This window comes from Pelodiscus sinensis, chromosome 4, assembly GCF_049634645.1.
Source record: "Pelodiscus sinensis isolate JC-2024 chromosome 4, ASM4963464v1, whole genome shotgun sequence".
NCBI classification, from domain to species: domain Eukaryota; kingdom Metazoa; phylum Chordata; order Testudines; family Trionychidae; genus Pelodiscus; species Pelodiscus sinensis.
The window spans coordinates 81,271,549-81,295,380 of NC_134714.1; the positions used below are offsets into that span (position 1 = coordinate 81,271,549).

General features: G+C 44.2%; 1 protein-coding gene across 4 annotated transcripts in view; it reads left to right on the top strand.

Moving 5' to 3' along the window:
- Positions 1-23,832, top strand: part of ACCS (1-aminocyclopropane-1-carboxylate synthase homolog (inactive)) — a 40,939-nt gene that overhangs the window by 13,950 nt on the left and 3,157 nt on the right. For 2 of the 4 annotated variants that reach the window (XM_075927526.1, XM_075927525.1), the window contains 13 exons: positions 9,925-10,547; positions 12,712-12,771; positions 15,808-15,878; positions 16,442-16,511; positions 17,038-17,104; positions 17,671-17,768; positions 18,455-18,532; positions 19,391-19,491; positions 20,545-20,634; positions 21,688-21,733; positions 21,893-22,034; positions 22,641-22,783; positions 23,588-23,741. In XM_075927526.1, the coding sequence (XP_075783641.1) occupies positions 9,942-10,547; positions 12,712-12,771; positions 15,808-15,878; positions 16,442-16,511; positions 17,038-17,104; positions 17,671-17,768; positions 18,455-18,532; positions 19,391-19,491; positions 20,545-20,634; positions 21,688-21,733; positions 21,893-22,034; positions 22,641-22,783; positions 23,588-23,741 (1,726 nt within the window). In that variant the 5' untranslated portion in view covers positions 9,925-9,941. Of the gene's footprint in view, positions 1-7,190; positions 8,410-9,924; positions 10,548-12,711; positions 12,772-15,807; positions 15,879-16,441; positions 16,512-17,037; positions 17,105-17,670; positions 17,769-18,454; positions 18,533-19,390; positions 19,492-20,544; positions 20,635-21,687; positions 21,734-21,892; positions 22,035-22,640; positions 22,784-23,587; positions 23,742-23,832 lie in introns of those variants that run through there. The other 2 variants (XM_075927524.1, XM_075927523.1) reach the window with 2 other exon arrangements.

Here is a 23,832-nt window from a genome sequence, read left to right on the forward strand (position 1 = left end):
GGAAGAAGGATGATCCAGGGAACTATAGGCCGGTCAGTCTTACCTTGGTTCCTGGAAAAATCATGGAAGGGATTCTTAAGGAATCCATATTGAGGCACTTGGATGAGAGGAAAGTGATTAGTAATAGTCAGCATGGATTCACAAAGTGCAAGTCGTGCCTGACCAATCTGATTAGCTTCTATGATGAGGTAACTGGCTCGGTGGACATGGGGAAGTCAGTGGATGTTATATACCTTGACTTTAGCAAGGCTTTTGATATGGTCTCCCACAATATTCTTGCCAGCAAGTTAAGGGATTGTGGATTGGATAAATGGACGGTAAGATGGATAGAAAGATGGCTAGAAGGCCGGGCCCAGCGGGTAGTGATCAATGGCTCGATGTCAGGATGGCGGTTGGTTTCTAGCGGAGTGCCCCAAGGTTCGGTTCTAGGACCGGTTTTGTTCAATATCTTTATTAATGATCTGGATGAGGGGATGGATTACACCCTCAGCAAGTTTGCGGATGACACTAAGCTGGGGGGAGAGGTAGATACGCTTAAGGGCAGAGATAGGGTACAGTATGACTTAGACAAATTGGAGGATTGGGCCAAAAGAAATCTGATGAGGTTCAACAAGGACAAGTGTAGAGTCCTGCACTTGGGACGGAAGAATCCCAAGCATAGTTACAAGCTGGGGACCAACTGGTTAAGTAGTAGTTCTGCAGAAAAGAACCTGGGGGTTACAGTGGATGAGAAGCTGGATATGAGTCAACAGTGTGCTCTTGTAGCCAAGAAGGCTAATGGCATATTAGGTTGCATTAAGAAGAGCATTGCCAGCAGATCCAGAGATGTCGTCATTCCCCTTTATTCGGCTTTGGTGAGGCCGCATCTGGAGTATTGTGTCCAGTTCTGGGCCCCCCACTACGAAAAGGATGTGGACGCATTGGAGAGGGTCCAGCGGCAGGCAACCAAAATGATAAGGGGGCTGGAGCATATGACTTATGAGGAGAGGCTGAGGGACTTGGGTCTGTTTAGTCTGCAGAAGCGAAGAGTGAGGGGGGATTTGAGAGCAGCCTTCAACTTCCTGAAGGGAGCTTCCAAAGAGGATGGAGAGAGGCTGTTCTCAGTAGTGACAGATGGCAGAACAAGGAGCAATGGTCTCAAGTTGTGGTGGGAGAGGTCCAGGTTGGATATTAGGAAAAACTATTTCACTAGGAGGGTGGCGAAGCACTGGAATGGGTTACCTAGGGAAGTAGTGGAGTCTCCATCCCTAGAGGTGTTTAAGTCTCGGCTTGACACAGCCCTGGCCGGGTTGATTTAGTTGGAATTGGTCCTGCCTAGAGCAGGGGGCTGGACTCTGAGGTCTCTTCCAGTTCTATGATTCTATGAAGGACTAGTTGACAGGATAGTCGACTAGACACTCCTCCCTCCTCCTTGCTGCCTCTATCGGATAAAGGCAGCGAGGGGTGAGGCGGGGGTACGTTGAAGCAGTATTTCAAAGGGTCAGTGCTGCACAGCTGATCCTGGGTTCTGTGTGGCACTGCCCTTTTGAAACCCCCCCCACAGCATTTCAAAGGGGCAGCAGTACAGAGCTCAAGATCAGCTGTGCGACAACTTGTAGACTAGGGTAAAGAGAGCCCCTTTAGTAGTAAGATTACTTTACTCTGCAAGGCCTATTCAGTTTTTTAGTCTCTATGCTGAGACAACTAGAAGGAGGCTAAGTAGTGTCAACTGGCAGGATGTGAATACTTGGACTGCTAGGAACTAGACCAGGGGTCCCCAACACGGTGCCTGCGGGCACCATGGTGCCCGCCGGGGCATTTATGTGCGCCCGCCGGGGCATTTATGTGCGCCCGCCTAGCGCTTCCCCACTCGCACTGCTGCTGCGCCGCTTGTTGTTGTTTTCAGCCCCTCCCCCCATCTATCCCCTTCCCTCTGGCCTCTTGTCTAATCAGCTCCAGGAGAGCTCGGGAGACCCTCCACCTGCTCCACGAGGAGCTTGGACCCTGGTGCAGGCAGCACCCCACCCAGCGCTCTGCCTCGCTCCTGCTCCCAGGTGTTTGTACAGGGCTGCCAGCCAGCTGCACTACCACGCCAGCCCCTCCGCACTTCCGCAGCACCCCCGGGAGCTGCTGGCCGCAGAATCCCTTGCAGCGGCTGCAGGCGAGCCCTGGCCTGGCGGCTCCTCTCTCTCCTCTTGCAGGGGAGGGGCACCTGTGGCACCCCGCTTCACATCGGGGAAAGGTGTGTACAGCTGCAGAGAAAGGGAAGTTGGGGGACCCGTGACACTTTTCACCTCTCCCCCAGAGTGCTCCGACATTTCCGCGCGTGCTGTGGGGAGGGGACACAAGGATTTGGTAGGGAGAGGGAAAGGAGACGGAATTTGGTCGTTGGGGGGAGGTGGGAGAGGGGAGCAAACCGGGTCTGGTCGGGATCTGGTTTGGCTGGGAGGGAAGAGGGTCCAGGGTGGATCAGGTGGGGGAGAGAAGAGGGGTGGACTGGGAGTCACTGAGAGGTCGGGTTTGCCTGGGATGGGAGAGAAGGTGGAAATTGGGTTCCGTGCGTGCATGGGTGGGGGGAGAGTCGGGATGTGTGTGGACAGGGATGTGTATGGAGGGGAGACAGGACGTAGGCTGGGTTTGGCCGGAGAGTGTGGTGGGAGTCAAAGGGTTTGGCCGGAGAGTGTGGTGGGAGTCAAAGAGAAAGGGGCGCTTTCCTCCTCAGTGCCTGTCCTGGGGGGGCGGCCAAAAAAATGTTTTGCTTGGGGCAGCAAAACACCTAGAGCTGGCCCTGGCCCCACCCCCGGGTACGCGGCCTATGTGCAGCCCCTCCCCCGGGTGGCCCTGCCCCCAGGTGGCCCATACCCCACCCCCGGGTGGCCCAGCAGCCCTGCGCGGCGCCCACCACCCAAAGAGGTTGGGGAGCACTGAACTAGACAAATCTACTAAACTTATTTTACTTATCACCAAACTAACACCTATCACAGGTAATGACTTCATTATTACATTTCTGAGCTTATATACAGTGCTTTTTTTGTTTTTTAAAAAAAAGTGCCAGTACTCCAGGGGAAAAATTGTTGAGCTCTGACTGGAGGTGCTGGTACTGTGTACTGGGCAGTACCGTCATAAAAAAAGCACTGCTTATACATATGCTGCAGCCATAGTAGAATCCTAAGGAGCTGATTAGTCTGATAAACTGGCCTTCAAAATTTTAAAAAGCCAGTTTTTTTTCTACCTAATGAAAAAAGAATGAAGTTATTTTGTTTTTTAAACCCTACTGGCTAAACTTTGTCCCATAATGGACTTTGAAGAGCAGTTTATTAAGCCCCTGAAAAACAGGGCTGCCAGACAAATCTCCTTTTTAAATCCCATCCGTATGTGTTTTTTAGTTTGCCAAGGTCTCTGTGTTTGAATTGGTTCTCCACCTTCCCCCATTGGTGGGTTTGATTGGGTCCATTCCCACTAAAACTCCAAGGTGCACTTGCAGCCTAATTTGACTGTGTGCGCTGGCAGAAATATAGCCAGGGTTTTCACGCCCTCTGTTGTTAAATTATTTTCATAGCAGTTTCTGCAGACACAGGTTTGAGGATCTGCAAAAGAAACCTGAAAACAAATGTGGAAGCATTTAATGAGATGGATGCCCCTGAGATTTTAATGGTGATTCAAGAATAAAACTTAAATGTTGTACACATTTACAAGGAGATGCTTTCCTTCTGAATTAATATTAAAATAAATGAATCTGAGCCAACCCTTTCTGAATTTTGTAGACATTTAGATTGGGGTCTAATTTTTTAGGAGTGGAGTACTAGCTCTGTAGCCCCCTTTCTCTACCATGGATCAACCCAAACCTCAGCCTCCAAACAACTTCCCCTCTTGGCCCTGCTTTGCAATCTCTCATTGTAAGGTAAATCTTATTCTTCTGATGGACGATTTTGCAGAATGCATTCCTCAAGAACAGTTAGAATCAGAGTTCTATCCTTAGCTGACCAAAGTCACCATTACACAAACATCATCATTACTGTCACACTTACTGGGGCAGTCCTATCTAAACACTTTGGCTACGTCTACACTGGCCCCTTCTTCGGAATAGCCATGCTAATTTAGAACTTTGGTATAGAGAAATGCGCAGGGGATTTAAATATCTCCCGTGGGATTTAAATAAACATGGCCGCCGCTTTTTTTTCCGGCTTGGGGAAAAGCCAGAAAAGAGTGTCCAGACTGACGCGATCCTCCGGAATAAAGCCCTACTTGAAATAGGGCTTTATTCCGAAGGATCGCGCCAGTCTGGACGCTCTTTTCCAGCTTTACCCCAAGCCGGAAAAAAAGGTGGCCATGTTTATTTAAATCCCACGGGGGATATTTAAATCCCCCCGCGCATTTCCCTATTCCAAAGTTCTAAATTAGCATGGCTATTCCGAAGAAGGGGCCAGTGTAGACGTAGCCTTTGTATTCAATGAGCCAAGGAGACTGACATCTATTCTTAAAGCTCTCTACCTTGGTAAAGCTGAAGCATATTAGGGAGGCAATATTGAGAGGAGTTGCTAGGAGGCTGTAAGTGTGCTGTAGGTAATAAGACTGCCTCATTTCCAGGGTTTTCAGTCCAGCACATTTTACCAAACATAAATTGATATTTATTCTCTTAGGCTACATTTACACTACAAGGTTTTTGCGCACGCAAAAGCCTGGGGAGCATCCACACCTCAAATGAGCTCTTGTGCAATTAAATGGGCAGTTAAATGACAGAACAGAGGGCTTTTTCCACCGTAGGTAAACCTCCTTTTCTGAGGCATAACTGCTTTTAGCGCTACAGCTATTGCACAAAAAGGCCAGTGTGGATACTCCAGTGGTGTATTGTCAGAGCTTTCTTGAGCAAGAGCAACCAGCAGTGTGGACACTCTCTTGCGCAAAAGCACATCGCTTTTGCAATGTGCTTTGAGGCATGGACGTGCTCTCATGCAAGAAGTTTTTGTGCAAAAACTGTAGCGCAAAAGGCTTCTTGCACTAGAAGCCTGTAGTGTAGACGTAACCTTATTTAAAATTATTGCAAATGTCTTTCTAATGTCATAGCTTAACAGCTCTAACAGAGAGCAGTCATCTGGGACAGACATGGTGAAGTACAAAAGGTAAAAAGTTCTTGAGGGGGTATTTGTTGATCATTCACATTAATGACCAGGAGACTGGTTATTAATTAAATTTTGCAAATTAGTAAGATTAAACCCCATTCACAGAGGTAGTCTCTCCAAGAGAGGGCTGAGGCACATTTAGCGTTGATTAATGCTGAAAATTAGTGCTAAGATATTGTCTCCCTTAGTGGATTTTTGTTCTATTTATTTTACAAGGTAATGAACTGTTCTTCACAATCACACCTCATGGTGTACTAGGAAACTACCTGCTTTTGTGAAGAAAAGAAAGACTTAGGCCTGGTCTACTTCAACTTGTGTTTACTCCAATGAGCAACATAGCTATGCTTACCTAAGTGGTTGATCTAGACCAGTGTTTCCCAATTTTATTTGGCCATGGAATCCTTTTAAATTCAAAAGAATTTGTGGAACCCCTAATAACCATCTTATATATGGATCTGAAAAAGTAGACCACAAATAAGTAAGGATAATAAATGCTAAAGAAGGTCATGAGATCAACATTTAGTTTAATTGCACATATTTAAAAACAAAAGTCACATTTAATGTGTACACATTTTTTAAATCATAAAATGTCATTACTGGAATTTTCTAATGGCACCCTTATTTTCACTTTGTGGACCCCTGGAGTTCCAAGGAACACCATTTGGGAAACACTGGTCTAGACACAAACAGATCAAGGGAGTATGGTTATTTATCCATTGATCTATTTATCATCATGTGGAGGAATTGGCTCCCATAGTAACAGAAAAACCCTTTTTGTTGCAGTAGTCTTTCTCCACCGCCTTTGTCCCAAGTCCTGTTTCTCTTGTCCTGTGTCCAAAAAAAAAAAAAAAAAAAGGTTTATAGGATCTTTTGAAAAAACCTTCCCTTTCTGAAAGAACTGTATCTAGGCTGCAGTTTTACTTTCGAAATAGTGCTTTTTCGATGTGCCATTACATGATTCTGTGTCTAGACTGGCAAGTTTTTCTGCAAAAGCAACTGCTTTTGCGGAAAAACTTGCCCGCTGTCTACACTGGCCGCTTGAATTTCCTCAAGAACACTGACTTCCTGCTGTCTGAAATCAGTGCTTCTTGTGGAAATACTATGCTACTCTGTCCTTTTGCACAAAAGGGCCAGTGTAGACAGCTTAGATTTGTTTTGCGCAAACAGCCATGATGCCGAAAATGGCGATCGGGGCTTTTTTGCGGAAAAGCGTGTCTAGATTGGCACGGACGCTTTTCCGCAAAAAGTGCTTTTGCGGAAAAGCATCCGTGCCAATCTAGACGCTCTTTTCCGTAAATGCTTTTAACAGAAAACTTTTTTGTTAAAAGCATTTGCCGAAAATCATACCAGTCTAGAGTAGCCATTATGTAAATGAAGTGCAGTAAATTCAAATCCCCGCTTCATTTGTGATTTCGAAGTGCCTAATTTACATCCCTCTACTTAGTGTTGACACAGCCTCAGGAGATGTTGGGTCTCATTAACTGTAGGCTAGTTTTATAGCCAAAAGCGCAGCTCTGGCCCATGCAGTCCCCACGGCTCCACCGTGAGAGGCGGCTGCGAGCTGAAGTAGAAAAGCCGGCATGGTGGAGAAGGGACTAGACAGGCGCTCTACGGTAGCTTTAGGGAGAGCAGTACAGTATTTTCCCGGCTCTAACTCGGTGCCGTGGTGCAGGCTCGGGGCTTGGGGGCGCCCAGGTACGGGGAGCGGGCGAGGCTGGCTCTGCAGAACGGGGCCAAAAGCAGTTTCGGGAAGCGGGGCCCGGCCATTCGGGGCGGCACCGCTCAGCCAGCGGGAGCAGCCTCCGTCCCTGCAGCCTCCTCTCTGCACGGCGAGCACGGAGCCGCCGGCCAGTTTAGCCCGGGCCCCCCTGCAGTGGCCGCGCCGAGCACAGCGCCGCTGGGGGCGGGGTGCAGGAAAACTCAGGCACGGGGGGCGGGGCCGGAGGAGAACGGCTCCGCCCGGAGCCAGGACCTCGGTGGCCGGGACTCCCTCGCCGGCAAGGGCGCCCCGCCCCCCGCGCGCTGCCAGCCCCGGTCTCGGCCCGGGCGCCGCAGGCTCCGCCCCCCTTGTGGTGGAGGGGGAGGGGCGGGGCCGGGCCAGGGGGGAGGGGCTCCGTGCGGCTCGCCCAGCCCAGCGCGGCCGTGAAGAGCGAAGCGAGTGACTGACACGGACCAAAGTTATCCCGGAATAAGGGCAGCACGCATGTGCCGTCACCCCGGATGTGAACATGCCGCCCAGGCACTCCGGAGCCTGCCCCGCCCGGCTAGAGCGGACGGGCTGAGCCGTGCTGGGCCGAGCCGAGCCTGGCCGGGCCCAAGCGAGCCAGCCGCTCGCCTGGGGGGAAGAAGGCAGAGCCCTCCCCCCGGGGAAAGGGGGAGGGGCAGAGCCCCCGCGTGGAGGGGCAGAGCCCCTCGCCCCAGGGGGGGGGGGCAGAGCCTTCCTAAGGCGGCTAAAGGGGAGGATTCCCCCCCAATGGTTTGGCTGAGCCAGGCCTTCCTGTCACAGATGGCCCCAGCCTTGTGTTAGTCCTACCCCCTCCATTCCTGGGGGCTTGTTACACCTAGGCTAAGTACTGAAACTCTGTCACCATCTTCTCCCCCTGCATCCCTTCACTTACTCCTGACCCCACACCCCAGGAGTTCCTGCCTTTACTGGGGTGGGGGGCAGGAATAATGGATTTTCGGGGGAAGAAGTACGAGCGGGGTAGTAATTGGTCAGATCCTGAAGTGGTGGAGCTGCTGCAGCTTTGGGCTGATGAGTCAGTTCAGATGGAGCTGGAGAGCTGCCTGAGAAACCAGCATGTCTTCAACCGGATTGCTGAGGTGTTGAGGGAGAAGGGCATCCATCGCACTGGGGACCAGTGCAGAGAGAAGATAAAAAAGATGAAGCTGGAGTATCGTAGGATCAAGGACAACAACAAGACCCCAAGGGGTGGCAGGACTTGGAAATTCTATGAGGTGATGGACCGGGTGCTGACCAGCCGGTCCTCTATTGCCTATAGTTCCTTAAGTGGCAGTGTGGTGACTCCACAGGCATTGCAAGGGAGCATGGTGGAGAACTACCATCATCACTTCACCCCCTCAGCTCTACCTTTTGGACACTCGCAGCACCCCGAGCTAATGGAAATCAAATGCGAGGAGGTGGACTCTGATGAACACTGCTTGACCCCGGAACCCCCACTGTCCATGTCTTACCAGCACGGCTCCCCTGAGGAGCATGAGATGGAGAGAGCTTTCTTGGACAGGGCCCAGAATGACTCTCCCATCTCCAGGGTGGAAATTCCCATTGAAACCAGTGTCTCACCTTCAGGTAGGACAGTCTCTTCTCATTCAAGCCTTAGGCTTCTCTCTTCTTTCCCACAGAGAGCTTGTGTCTCAATGTTGCCATCTATGTGTTTTGTTGAGGTTGCTGTCCCTATTTTCCACCCTGAGGTCTTCGCTGTCCCAAATAGTTTTAATATAGAATAATAAGTTCTGCATTAATAACTATTCATTGATCCCTGAAACATCTTAGTAGAAGTTGGTAAAAGACACATAAAATCAGTGCATATTAGCATATGTGAAATTGAGGAATTGACATGTCCTAGAGTCAGGCATAGGTACTATGCCAGATTCCTCTATGTAGTTAGTTCTATCAACGCATCTTAAAGCCAGATTAGGGATGTAAAATCCCATTTAATCAGTTAACCGCTTAAATGCGGGTGGGAGGGGGGGCTGCTCCATCCTGGCCTGGCTGCCGGTTAACCATTCACATCCCTAATCCAGATACAGTTTTCATATTTTGTGGTCTCATTTGAACATTAAAAAGGGTTTCTTGAATCCTCATACTACATTGTGATAGGACTCGCTATTCTTTTCACTAATAGGTTAAAAGACTCTGGATGAATCCATTGACCTTGCATTTGTATCCACATCCAATCTGCGATCTGCAGACATGGCCTTTGCATATAAAATAGATATCTGCAGATTTGTATGGCTCTAGATAGAAATTTGAATCTGCATCCATCTGTGATCCACAAACATGATCAGCGGATATCCACAGATTTGCATTCCTTTCTTATGTATCTTTGTAGCAAGTCTTTTTAGCCATGTATCAGTTGAGACCAATGGAGGACATGTTCTGTCTAGTTAGTATATTGAGAGACTGAAAAAAGAACTTGGGAAAGGGTAAACTTTTTGAGAGTGACTGGTAGAAGCACATTTAGATGTAGTAAAAGAAGATACATCTTTACCTTAAATTTAACTGAACTACAAAATTGGCTTCCATGCATCTAGTCTAGAAATTCATTGGCATTTTAGAGAAGTCTGGGATGGATGGAGTCTTGGATACATACAGCATGGTTGGGGACAGATGGGTGAGGCAATGACCTCAGGATGATCACTGTAAGGTCAGGAAGGATTCCTTTCTTCACTCACCATGTTGTTTTCTCAAATGGCCAAATGCACTATTCTGGAGAGGGGGTTTGTCAATCTTTATAGTTAGTTTTTAAGATTGCTAGAGGCAGAATACTGATGTAAATAGACTTTTGCTTGGATGTATAATGATGAAATCAACATATGAGATTAGAGAAAAAGATGTGGTGTTTTTTTCCCCCCAACATTCAGGCTGTGCTTGATAGACTTGACTTCACCTGTCCTGTGGGATTCTATCATGGACAGATTTGATTCTTGTCAGAGAAAGGCAGTGGGAGTTACCTAAGCAGGCCTAGATCATACTGGCCCAGTAGAGGACAGTGCGTATTCATATCAGTCAGTACACTGTGTTGTCATCATTGGAATGAATTGCTGCAAATTTAGTTTTTTCTTTGTCTCTGAATATCTGCAGGTTTCAGTGAGCCCAACATGGCATCCTCATCCCGGATCCAGAGTGTGGGACCTCGGCCTGGCTTCTCCACTTTGCACCGTTTGCGGAAGAAACGGAAAGGCCAGCGAGTGAAGGACCCCCTTGATGATCTCCTATTGAAGACCCTGACATCACAGCGAGCCATGGAGGAGCGCTTTCTGCAGATGGAGGAGCGGCGGTTGCAGCGAGATATGGAAGTGGAGGAACGACGGATGCAATTGGAGCAGCGACGTTTTGAACTGGAGCGAGAGCATGAGTTCCGCATGTTTAATGTCTTTGCTCAGATGCTTAGCATCTTAAAGCAGAGTAACAGTGGCTCCTCCTCTTCTGTTACACTGCCCCGGGGCTTGGATTTCATCCAATTGCTGTCTGACATCCCTGGGATGGGAGGAGGAGGGGGGCTTCAGGAGGCAAGGGCTATGCATCTAGGGCGACCACTTTCGGAGAGAAGGACTGACATGTACAGTTTCTGTAACCCTAGCGAATTTCAGAGCAGTCCTTTCCTCTCTGCTCGAGGAAACATTGCCAATCTTTTTCGTGGCTCGACAGAGGAGGGATACAAGGCCTATCATGCTGATAAGTATGATGAAGACAAAAACCCCAATGTGAGTGATATTTCACTGCTGTTCACTTCTTTCTTTCTAGGAGAAACACCAGAGTCATTTCTTACACTCATTGACCGGGCTTGGGTTAGAACATGATATTTTTATCTCACAGATGCCAGTGAGGTTAATCTTTTCATTTTAATAAAGCAACAAAAATTACCTAGATAAAATGAACTCCTTTGTACAGAAGGGAGCCAGCACCTTGTTCATCTTTGAGTCATATTTCCTGTCTCACTATTGTGAGGCTTGCAGAGCCAACAGAGCTACAGGGGAGCAAGTGAAACTTTATTCTTCCTCTGCATCATTTTCAGTGGCATCCATTGACTTCTGGTGCAGCATCTTATCACTATTGATGATGCAAGAAGCAGAAAGACCCAACTGGCTTTTCAGAATCTTAGGAGGAGTTTTGCAGTGCTAACATTCAGAAAGATGTTTTTAAAATGTACCAGTCAGAGTTGCTGCAGCCTGTTTACTTTTTGTCCACTACTTGATCAATACAATATGATTAGCTTGTTGCAAGAGTATGTGATTTACAACATTTCAGTGAAATGTGTCTTTTAATTTTTTATGGTAGTAATTATATGAAGATTTTTTTTAAAATAGCTCTTTGGTCTGATTCTAAACATCAACATTTTTAATTAAAAATTACGAATCCTAACTTCATCAAACATCTTTCCTGAAATGCAATATCAGGAGAGTTGTATATTAAAACTTATAACACAAAGTGTATGAATATCACATTATTATTCAATACAATAAGTGCAACCCAACAGTCAAACTTTATCATTTCTTCAGTGATGCCTATATTTGTTTACAAAAGATATTAAAACTATATACCTAAAACTGGCTCCAAACTGTAAGAATGTCCTAAGCATACCACCCTGTGTGGTTTTTTTTAATTTCTTGACTTACCCATCCTACCCTGAGAAGTGAAAATATATTAATTGTTAATCTCTCTGCACTCTATTGTACTGCGACATGAGCAAGGCCAGAAGAAAAGGCTAATGCTCTAACATGCCTTCATACTTGGCACTGTGTAAAAAATCAAGTTTACCTGTGCGTGAGTAAATTATTGGAGTGCAATATAATTGTCTGATAAGCACACATTTTGGACATGGAAAGATATCCAAAGCACAATTTGTATGTTAAAGCAATGTAAATTCCAACTTTCTCAGCTAGGAAAATTGTATAGGTCAGATTTACATTAACAAGTCAATTTAAGGTTAAATTACTTATACATGTTATGTTTGTGGCACTGTAGCAAAAAAAGCAAACATGATTCTGGGATGCATTACCAGGTGTGTTGTGAGTAAGACATGAGAAGTCATTCTTCCACTCTACTCTGCGCTGATTAGGCCTCAGTTGGAGTATTGTGTCCAGTTCTGGGCACCACATTTCAAGAAAGATGTGGAGAAATTGGAGAAAGTCCAGAGAAGAGCAACAAGAATAATTAAAGGTCTAGAGAACATGATCTATGAAGGAAGACTGAAAGAATTGGGCTTGTTTAGTTTGGCAGGGAGAAGACTGAGAGGAGACACGATAATGGTTTTCAGGTTTGTAAAAGGGTGTCATGAAGAGGGAGAAAAATTGTTCTCCTTAGCCTCTAAGGATAAGATAAGAAGCAATGGGCTTAAACTGGAGCAAGAGAGGTTTAGGTTGGACATTAGGAAAAACTTCCTAACTGTTAGGGGGTGAAACACTGGAATAAGTTACCTAGAGAGGTTGTGGAATTTCCATCTCTGGAGATATTTAAGAGTAGGTTAGATATATATATATATATATATCAGGGATGGTCTAGACAGTACTGGGTCCTGCCATGAGGACAGGGAACTGAACTCGATGACCTCTTTAGGACCCTTCCAGTTTTAGTGTTCTATGATTCTATTAAATGAATATACATCCTTGTTTTATACCCATCTCTAGAGTGTTTACTGACAAATAAATTAAGAACTTGTATATATGACTAGTTTATAATATTTTTATATTTTATATATATATATATATAATACATGATGAGAGCTCTGTGAAGCTTGTTGTTTGACTCCTTTACCTTGTTAGGATTTTTGATATGGAAAAGTAATAGCCACAGGGGCAACAGCAAATGCAAGTAGTGTTGTGTACTGGTAGTTTGTCTCCCTAACCAATAATTTCTTTCTTTCTCCAGGGTATAATTAATTTTGGTACCAGTGAGAATAAACTCTGCTTTGATCTAATGTCCAAGCGGGTAAGTCACATCTCCAGGAGAAATATGGAATACTCCACTTAATTCCTGCTTAGTATTGGTGATATTCTTGGATCACCATTGTTGCTTAGATCCCTCATAGAGAAGTAATTTCCCATAGTACTTCCCTTCATCCATTCCATCACCGATGCAGAAGGCCATTGGCTGGTCCATTTTCTCTATTTAATTTTGGGTTATGCATTTCTTTAAGTTATCTTTTCAGAGAAACTGGAAATAGTAGTGTCTTCTAAATGCATTTGCTTTCCTCCTGCTAACTGGCTCTTCAGTTCATGCAGAGGTGACCCCAAATCTTACAATTCGGGGGTGTCCATATTTGCAGACAGAGGGGCTTGATTTAGTCTGTTTTCAAGCTTCACAATTTTGATCCAGTTCTGAACTGTCCCAAACTTGAGAGGATTTGGCACCAGTGACCAATACAGGTGCAATAAACTGGGTGATCTACTAATGGGTAGTTTTGCTCAGTTACACTAGGGAAAGGCTCAATACAGACAGTATAGCTCAAACTACAGATTGCTTCAGCTGAAAGAATCTCTTTTGTTTCTCATTGAGCCACATACCCAGATTCAGGCTGTTATGTGGGGTGACAACAGTTTGTCTTATCTAGAAACGTTCATGGGGAAGGATGGGGTACTGAGTTTGTGGCACAGGAAGTCTCCTCTGTAGTTGGTTGAAGTTCTTTCACTCCTACTTCACCACTGCCAATCCTCAAAATGTTCCTTGTTTTATTTCTGCCTTCCATGCCACTGACTCGGGGGGAACACTACCCCAACACTTGGCCTTCCAGCTAACAGAACAGGTAAGGCAGAACTGCTGCCTGATAGTTGTATGTAGAAGCCCACAAGGTTCTGTTTAGGATGTCTAGGCTGTTCCTTCTTTTCCCTCTTTCCCTCTTTCCCTGAGATTTCATGTAATATCTGAAGTTAACATATGAGAGACAGGACGACTGCATATTGAGCAGGCTTGTTATGACATTATGTTATTTGCTGCTGCCTATTAGGCTGTGTCTAGACTACATGCCTCTGTCAGCAGAGGCATGTAGATTAGACACATAGGCAAAGGCAAATGAAGCCGCGATTTAAATGATCGCGGCTTCATTTACATTTACATGGCTGCCGCGCTGTGCCGACAAACAGCTGATCAGCTGTTTGTCCGCTCAGCGCGCTAGTCTGGACGCTCCCCTGCCGACATCAAAGCCCTTTGTCGGCAGCCCCGTTATTCCTCGTGGGATGAGGTTTACCGGGGCTGCCGACAAAGGGCTTTGATGTCGGCAGGGGAGTGTCCAGACTAGCGCACTGAGCGGACAAACAGCTGATCAGCTGTTTGTAGGCTCAGCGCGGCAGCCATGTAAATGTAAATGAAGCCGCGATCATTTAAATCGCGGCTTCATTTGACTTTGCCAAACAAACAAATCCGTCGACGGAGCCATGTAGTTTAGACGTACCCGTAGTAGCAGGTGATGAGCTTGTTCTCATGCATACTGCAGGAGGGTCAGAGCTGAGAAAAGGTGTTTCTTCCGGCTTATAAATTGCCACATTCCAGTGCTACTGCTTTGATTCAAAGAACAGTGTGCTACTGGAAGCTATGAGAAGGCAATCTTGCCACTAACTTGGAAACCAATATCTATAATTTTAAGTGAAAATAGTAACTGACCAGATTTCTGTCTGCATCTTGTCACCCCTAAGTCAGGTGATGATCTGTGGACTTGACAGTCCAGAGATGAGGTCTCTAATGTTGTTCCCTATCAGTTGGCCCAATTGGTTTTTACATTGTCTCCAGCATCACTCTCAAGGACTCCTTTACTTCCCATTTGTGTTGTCATTTGGCCAAGGCTGCTGATGCATTCCTGTGCTGTGCCAGATGAGGAGACACAACAAAGGAGGTGCGCTTTTGTCTTACACAGACTTCAGGATGCATATCCAATTGTGTACATAGAATAAAAGATTATATCACTCATTCTACATGGGGTGACAGTCAATCCTATTCACCCCTGAGAGCACTAGCTCAAGTCATCAGAGCCATAGCTCAAGGCATCAGAAACCCAATCCAGATTTTTTAAAATTTACTTTAGAAGATTTAACATCTGCATGTTGGTTTCCCTCCTATTCCTTTGCATTTGTTCCTCCTTGGTTCCCATCCTTAAATCTGGGCTCTGTTTATCAAATCTGTAAGGCTGCATTGTATGTAAATGTATGTAGATTTGTTTCCATTCATATAAAATATACCCACTCTGATTGCTGCTCTACTTTTCTCTGTGACTTGTTTCTATTGGGCTGCCTGCAACTTTGCTTGTTACATCTTTGAAAAAGATTACATGAGGACAGTATGTGTACTTTTTAAAATATAATTTAGGGAAAAAATGATTCAGCCCCTAACTCGGGTGAAACTTCCTTTTGAAATTCAAAAGAGTTCCTTTCTCATAAGGAAGACCCAAAAGAGAACTTTCAGGGGGGTAACTTTATCTTTCTTAGGCTTCTTGAAAACTCCAGTTACTCTTTACCATGCATTGTCTTGTCAAAACTTGTAAACATTATAGGTGTGGATGAGCCACAGCTGTTTGAAGCTGAAGCATAGCTGAAAGGTAGACTTCATCCATTCATAGTAAAAGAAGGAAATATCCACCCATCTGTCATTCATGACTATACCTAGCCTCTCTGGACCTATATAGAAATCCCTCATAACATGAACTTGATTCCCAGTTACTTGAAAGCTAAGAACTCAGGTGAGGCCCTCATCAGGACCCTAAGGGCTGCTTTGTTTGTTCAAAAAGTCCTCTACAGAGTTCTCTTTTTCCATGGGCGTTCATTTTGTAGTAGCCTTAGTGCTTCCTTTTTGCACATCTCTGTACAAGGAATCATTGCTGCATAGTTTTGATGGCCACATAGTTTCTAAAACTCATCATAAGGCTGCTGAAGTCAGTGGGGCGTGTGTGTATGTACATGTGAGTACTGTCCATATATTTGTTGGTGTTTGTATTTCTTATTTTAATGGTTGTCTCTGTCCTCTTCTTGTTGTTGGCAGTTGACACAAAGTGACATGAACCTCATGGAGCCTCCACTTCTGCAATATCCTGACTGGAAAGGACATATGTTGTAAGTAGACTCATCTCCCAGAACTTTCGCTTTGTAAATACTTGCCTGCTAAATAAAATACAGATTTTATCCTCACACATATATGGAAAAGGCTATCTTGAGGTTAAGTACAAACAAGTTCTGCTAGATTGGTTGGATAAAGCTTCTGTAGGCTGTTAAATCATTTTCTTCCTCCCAGATCCCTAAGTGACCACCTGGTCTTTTCATTCCATTCCAAATTCCACTATAAATTAGTAGATATAATTTTTTTAAAGTATTGTGCATATCTAATAGGTGGGCATGTCCACTATTCTCTACAATTATAGCTGACATTGGTGGAACATTAGTTCTTCCTATGTTCTATGTCTTGACAAATTAAATTCTTCAGAAATAGGTGTGGAGTTAATCAATCATTTCTGTGACTTTTGTTGTGTATGCAAGGCATCTCCATAGTATGGAGTAAGTGGTCCACGGCATGTATTTTCCTCATATGCCTTGGCTTTATTTCTTTGTGATGTGGATCTGTGGAGAGCCCAGCTTCTTGGAGAATAAATTGAATCAATCTTTGCTTTTGTCTTTCTCAGCTTACGGGAGGAAGTGGCTCGATTTTTGACCTATTATTGCAAGGCCCCTGCACCTCTCAAGGCAGAAAATGTGGGTATTCTGCTTTCCACTGGTCTGTCTTATAACATATTGCCATGCATTGTCATATAGGTGCTTCTGTCTTATTTAACTAAAATTTGAATGTGAGCTTGCTGAATCATTCATCATGTAAATGGGAAGCTGATCACTCAGGAAGGTGACATGCAACCTTTTCAGACATTCTTCACATGCAGCTCACTTAACATATTCAGGCCTACCATGTGGCTTCCTTTATTTTTTCATTCCTGCCTCCCAAGTCCCACATCATCTTGCAAGTGGCCCACAGTCATGCTTTATAGTACCACTTTCTGCCCCAGTCTTGGTCCCTATTATGCCAATACACCTCAATCATTACTTTTAACATAATCATATTGTTCCAGTCCCATGGTCCCCTTGAACTGTTTTGCTGATTTACCTGATGTTGGAACCATAATTGAATCAAGAATAGTTTTGCTCTGCTAAAGGATAGAATAGAGAGCAGATTTCAGTGCTCTCCAGTGAACAAGTTTAACATCTGCTCCTGTTGTCTCTTCTGTAGGTGATTGTGTTGAATGGTTGTGGCTCTCTGTTTTCTGCATTAGCTACAGTTCTCTGTGATCCAGGGGGTAAGTGGCATTATTGGATGATTTTTTGAAAATATATATATTTTTGTTTGGTAGCAACATAATAGTCACAATACAAATACCATATGCCAGGGTGTAATTGTGGAGTTTTTGTGAAATACTGTGGAATTTCTGCCAAACGCCATATTTTTTCAATGTAACCACAAGTAAGGAGGTTGAAGTCATGTTTCCCCCAACTTTTAGTATCAAATGTATATCCTCCTCAGTGGCACTGCAGGTCTCCTGCATTCTCTCTTAGGTCTATGCTGTTTTAGTGTAGTTGCACCTCTGGATGTAGTTCTAGAAATGTGGACTGTACTCAAGTTGAGTGGATTCTCAGGCGTGGATGCTTAATGCTCTGAGACCTGGAATTTGGAATTAAAAGAAAAATACAAAATTATTGCTAAAAGGATGCAGACACAATTTAACTCTTAAAGTTCCCATGAATCTCAAAGATGGAACCATAAGCAAAAATGGAACCCAAGCTCCTATGGCGTGTCTTACTAAGGAAGAAAAAAAATCACGAGTTTTGTGGATAACTGGCTTTTGTTTTCTTGATTTTTTTTTAGAAGCTGTTCTGATTGCCACCCCCTTTTATGGTGGTATTACCCAGAGTCTGTTCCTATATGGTAATGTCAAGCTGGTCTATGCCTATTTAGACAGTAAGGTAAGAATTGTGGTGGGGGACAAATCTTTGCAGGTAGAAAGAATTGGTATTGGTAAACAATACAATAACACTTCCATAGTGCTTTCTGGCTCCGTGAGCTTTGCAAACAGTCCCCATAACATCCCTTAGTTATAGCTTACATTTAGCAACTCCATTTTACAGCTGAAGAAACTGATGTACATAAAGTTTAAGTGACTTAAGCCATAACAAGATTCAGTATTCAAATCAACGTTAAACTTCTGGATTCCCTGTCTTGCTTCCAGTCTTATGGTGTGATCACTAACTCATGTCCCTTTCTGTTCAGCATTCCACTCCAATTAAACAAACATTAATAGAATTTTGGAAATTTGCAAGCCTGATATTTTTTACAAAGCAAGACCAAGAATAGAATGAGCCTCAGAGACTGAACTTTTCTCCTCAAGATAGTCCCAGGGAGGGAGCAGCATATATGTCCTGGCTTTGTCCTGTCTTTCCATGGATACCCAGAAAATATTTGTGTACATGGCAGATCCAGGATCAATGTCTCTTTGATTTAAAGTATGTCTGTATTCTCTCCATAGTGTGAGGAAGAGAAAATCTGGGTTGTTGCTGGGCTTTTGTGGTTTGGGAAATACTTTTGTTCAGAAACCGTTGATAGAAGATCAGTAGAAATATTATTTGTTTTTTATCTTGTGGGTGCCTTTCAGATCACGGGGACAAGCACCCGGCCCTTCCAACTTACAGTGGACAAATTAGAGAGGGCCCTGCAGGACGCACAGTCAGAGGTGAGTGTGGCTGAGCATGGCCTTTTTGGAACCATTAGTGATGTCTGTAGGAGAAAATAGGGGTGCAGTTCTGGAAGGATGGTGAGGCCTTGGGCAGACTTTAACTGTGAGTTCTCATACAGGTGTAGAATCTCCTCTCACATACTTTTGCTTCATTGGAATGTCATCTGCTCAGGGATCTTCTAGAGTGGAGTGATTTTTAAATCACCAATTTTAATCATTTAGCTAATTCCATTCATTGATGCCATCACAACTCGATCCTTCCCATCTAAGACCTCAACTACACTAGAAAATTAGGTCAGCTTACCTATATTGTTCAGAGGTATGCAAAAGCCACACTCTGCACCTGAGTGGCACCATTAAGCCAATCTAGCCCCCAGTGTAGACTACGCTAGGTTGAGGGAAGAATTCTTCCATTGACATAATTACCCCTTTTTAGGAAGGCGGCTTACCTATTCTGATGAAATAACTCCTCCTGTTGGCGTAGGTAGTCTCTACACAGAAGTACTTCAGTGGCATCTGTTCAACTCTTCTTCATTGTGGGGGAAATGTAGGAGAGTCTTTGTCAGGGATGAGTATACTAGTTGGCAGGCGTGCTTAAAACCAGAGGCTCATTCAACCCTCAGCCCCCAAAATATTTTACAAAACCAGGTAGCTTCAAGAATCTCTCCATCCTCCTGCTAAAACATCCCATAGTTGAATTTCTTCTGTAGATCTTGGCACTGGGATGTGAAGCCATTTCTGTGCATTGTGAAGGTGTGAGTTATTAGGGGAGACTAAGGGAGAATTAGCAAAGGGGGCTGAAGGTTTGCCCCAGATGTATTGTTCTCTTAACATATTATTGCTTTTGTTTTATAGGGTGTTGGTGTGAAAGCCTTAATTCTCTTGAACCCCCAAAATCCATTAGGGGACATATACTCCCTGTCAGAATTACGGGAGTACCTGGAGTTTGCTAAAAGGTACGGCAGTTTAAAGGCTCATGGAGACCCGGATCAGAGATAGCATTCTGAGCCTGATGACCCAATCAGTGCTTCTGTGTCTTTCTAATTCTAATAACTTATTCTGGTCTGAACAGCAAAGGATTTAAGACTAGGGAATATGGACACAGGATGGTGGCGCATGCATTCATTTCTCCAACCCTTGGATTGGTCAAGCACTTGCCCAAAGAGAACCCAGTCATACCAGTTTTTTGGAGTCTTAGGGTATATCTAAAAGGCATGGCTATTTCGAAATAAGCTATTCTGGAATAGTTATTCTGAAATAGCTTATTTTGAAATAGCATATCTACACTGCAGGGAAGCCTCAAAATTAGTCCACGGCAGGTTTCCCTAATGTAGACGTGTTATCTCGATTTAGAGTCCCAGGAAGCACTGGGGAGGGGCTATTTTGAAATAGCAGCAGTGGAGGAATAAGTACACACACCTTATTTCAAAATAGCTATTTCGGAATAGGCGTCATTCCTCGTAGAATGAGGTTTACAGATTTTGGAATAAGCTGTCCATTATTTCAAAATTATTTCAAAATAATGAAATGGCTGTGTAGATGCTCACATTGTTATTTCAGAATAATGCTAGTTACCTCGAAATAATGGTGCAGTGTAGATGCACCCTTAGTGAACTATGCAAAACACTAGTTTTTTCTATTTTTGGGATGCGGTGAGATCCAGCAGCTCTACTATGCTCCTTGCATGGGTAATGAGGTTCATTTTCTACAGCTGTACAATATGTACAATTAGAAGACAATTGTAGGTTTTCAGCCTTCCACTGTATCACCCCCTGCCCTTAAAATTCCTGTCCATCCTTTGTAGATGGTGATGGAGTTTGCTCAAGTGGGACATTAAATGAGTTATTAAGCCAGCATAAGCAATGGCTGAAAACTCTTCCTGTGTCATGGTTATGGTGAGTGACAAGAAATGAGTGTGATGAGCCTCAATCTGCTTTTCTGCATACATGATGCAGCCCTCAGGCTATGAGAATATCATTCTCTCACAATCTCCATTTTCTCCCTTGCAGGCATGAGTTGCATGTAATAGTAGATGAGATCTACATGCTGTCAGTTTTTGATGAATCAACCACATTCCATAGTGTTCTGGGCATGGAAAGGTAAACTCTGCTCTTTCAGCAGCTGTGCAACATGTTTCCATGTTGATGGTTTGTGACTGGGATTTGACTAGTGCTCCAGTAGACTGTTTCATGTTGATTGCTTTATAGTTTCCTTCTTGCCAATGCACTTAGTAGTTTGATACACTTTTGAAGGTGTTCATTAGACCATTGTTTGCAATGTTTCTAAAAACTTGAAAAGGTTTCATTTCTTGCTGATCATTATCTTTCTTTTTCTTCACCAATCACTGCTGTCCCCTTTCCCAAGTTCCATTGATGCATGTAAGGATTGTAGTCTTTTTCATTCTTCACTTTTGTTTTATGCAGAAGCATCATCATCAAAGTATTTCTACTGATCTGGGACTGGATTTGACTAGTTAATGCTTTCTAGTGACATATCAGTTACAAAGCTCATGTTTAAAAATATTCCTTGCTTGTGTTATTAATAACTCTCACGATTTCTGAACAGAGAACTTTTAAATTTACTTTTACGTTTTCCCATTGAATTTGTTTTTCTTATTTGTGCAGTGCTAAGCTGGGACAGTGAAACTGGATCAGACAGTTTTATTTTCTGGGTCTTGTCAGTTTCACTTTGGGTGCTAGCCTACTATTATTGAATTTGGATTCACAGCATTGCAAGAGAACATTTAAATTCAGCCACAAAACTCTTATGTTTTCATTTACATTTTTAAAATAGTTGATGAAAAAATTCATTTTAGTTTTTATAAAAAATATTGTGAGTGGCCCGATTCTTTTAGAATCGAATGCATCTTTCTGTGTGCATCTCTGACAGTCTGGCCTATAATTTCCAATTACATTGTAGTGACTTTTGCCTTACAAGTATCTAAGATATATAAAAGTTGTTCTAAAATTAGTTCCTGATGTCCCCTTAAGGTTAGACTCTATTTAGCTTTATACTGCTTCACTTGTGTCCCGTAGTGTGTTGTCAGCCCTTGTGAAATGTTGCTGCTTTGCTTCTGGAATATTGCACTGGTGATCCAAAAGCTTCAGCACTCATGACACTAACTGGCCTTGTATGCATCCTTCCACATACAGATTGCCTGATCCACAGAGGACTCATGTGATGTGGGGAATTAGCAAGGTGAGTACTGTCTGCCAGTAATGCTAGGTCTAACTCAGCTATGCAGTCAGACTGATGTCCTATAAGGCCTTGCCCTTGTGCTGGAAAGAATAAGACAGTGGTGAAGGGATCCTGTGTTCCTTTGCAGTAGGGTAATCAGTATGTGTGTGTTTCCTGCAGGATTTTGCTGTCTCTGGGATTCGTTTTGGCACTTTGTATACAGAGAACCAAGATGTTGCCAATGCAGTGGCCTCCTTGTGTTACTTCCATGGAGTTTGTGGACCTGTCCAACACAAAGTGGCACAGCTTCTCCGAGACAGAGGTGAGTCTGAGCGAGTGGTTCTTCACACGGTTATCTGCTCCACGAGCTCAGAAGATCTATTCCTTACACGCCCATGTGGTCTGTAGCTAAAGCAGCTAAAATGACAACCTTCCATAATCCTGGGGCTGCATGTCAGATGTGATTGTCAATTCTATAGGATTGTCATAGAAAAAGAGGGTGCACTCAGGGTGAGCAGGGTTAAAGGAACAGCTAGGAGGCAGTTACTTGCACAACAGCAGTTACCGTTTTAAAGGGTCTGAGCTCTCAGAGAGGGGGGAAACAAAACAATATTTCCAATTGTGCCCTGGATTGCACACTAGCAAATTGCAGAGTTTTCACAACAGACATCTGAAGTCTAGGGAAATGTCCACCAGGATATTAGATAAAGAAGGATAAAATTCAAGACAGGCACTAAGCTCTTGAATAGTGTTGGTGTTTTTAGGTACTGCAGTGGGGAGTATATGAGGACGAAAAAAGAAGGGAACAGGGTGAAAGATGGATAGAAGCTTTATGATTACACTCTATATATCAGAGATGATCTTGAAGGAAATCTTTTTGGAACTGAATTATTGGTCAGTTTGTGAGGTTTCTTCTCCTCCTGGCCAGACTGGATCAATCAGGTGTATCTGCGGGCCAATCATGCCCGTCTGAAAGCTGCCCATACCTATGTGACAGATGAGTTGAAGACCCTTGGAGTACCCTTTCTCAACCGCAATGCGGGCTTCTTTGTTTGGATCGATTTCCGAAAGGTCAGTGGTCTCAGGGGTGGACTCTGCTCTTCTGGTTAGGCAAACATTTGGAACAATGGTTTCTGGAGGAGAGTTGGATGTAGTTGCACAAACATATTGCTAAATCCTAATTAATCATTCTGTTGAGCTGGAGGGAAGAGGTGCATGGTGATTTTGTAAGCATGATTCATTGGGTCCCTTTAGTTTGTATACATGTTTTTCTTCTTGCTAGGGATGTTTTCTTACTGCATTCTGTCTCTTTTCACTATCTTTTCCCCAACCCTTCTTCCTGGGAATTTCAACTGCATCAGTTCCTCAGGGATCCACCAGTTTCCTCAAGTCCTGTGAGGATCACAGTTTGGTACATTTACAGCATTTGGGATGCAGAAAAATCTCCTCAGGCTGTTATTATTTACGCATCCTTTTTACTTGGTGGAGGTGGCCCACTCTCTCCTCCACCGCCCCCAATTCAAAGCTCCCATGTCCTGCAGCTCCTCCTTGTGGCTAAAGAGAGTTGGGTAGCCAAATATCTCCATCTTCCATATAAAAGGAAAAAAATATGTAGCACTTTAAAGACTAATAAGATTGTTTATTAGGTGATAAACTATCTTGTTAGTCTTTAAAGTGCTACATATTTTTTCCTTTTGTTTTACCAAGATCAGACTAACACGGCTGCCTCTCTATTACAATCCATCTTCCATATGACACCCTTCTCCTTAGAGCTCTGTGGCTGCTGGGCCCCAATTCCATTACCACTGATCTTGAACACAAAGGGTCCCCTGGGGTGACCTGCATGTTACTAACACCTTACCCTTATGCTCCCAGTACCTTAGGACAGGAACGTTTGAAGAGGAGATGCTGCTGTGGAGGCGATTCCTGGACAACAAGGTTCTGCTGTCCTGTGGCAAGGCCTTTGAATGCAGTGAGCCAGGTTGGTTCCGTATCATCTTTGCTGACAAAACCCATCGACTACAGTTAGGTGAGTGGTGTTTTCACCCCTCTCCATTCTGCTCTCTGGCCACCTCATTACCTACTCAAATTACCCTCTATCCCAGGCTGCCTCCATTATT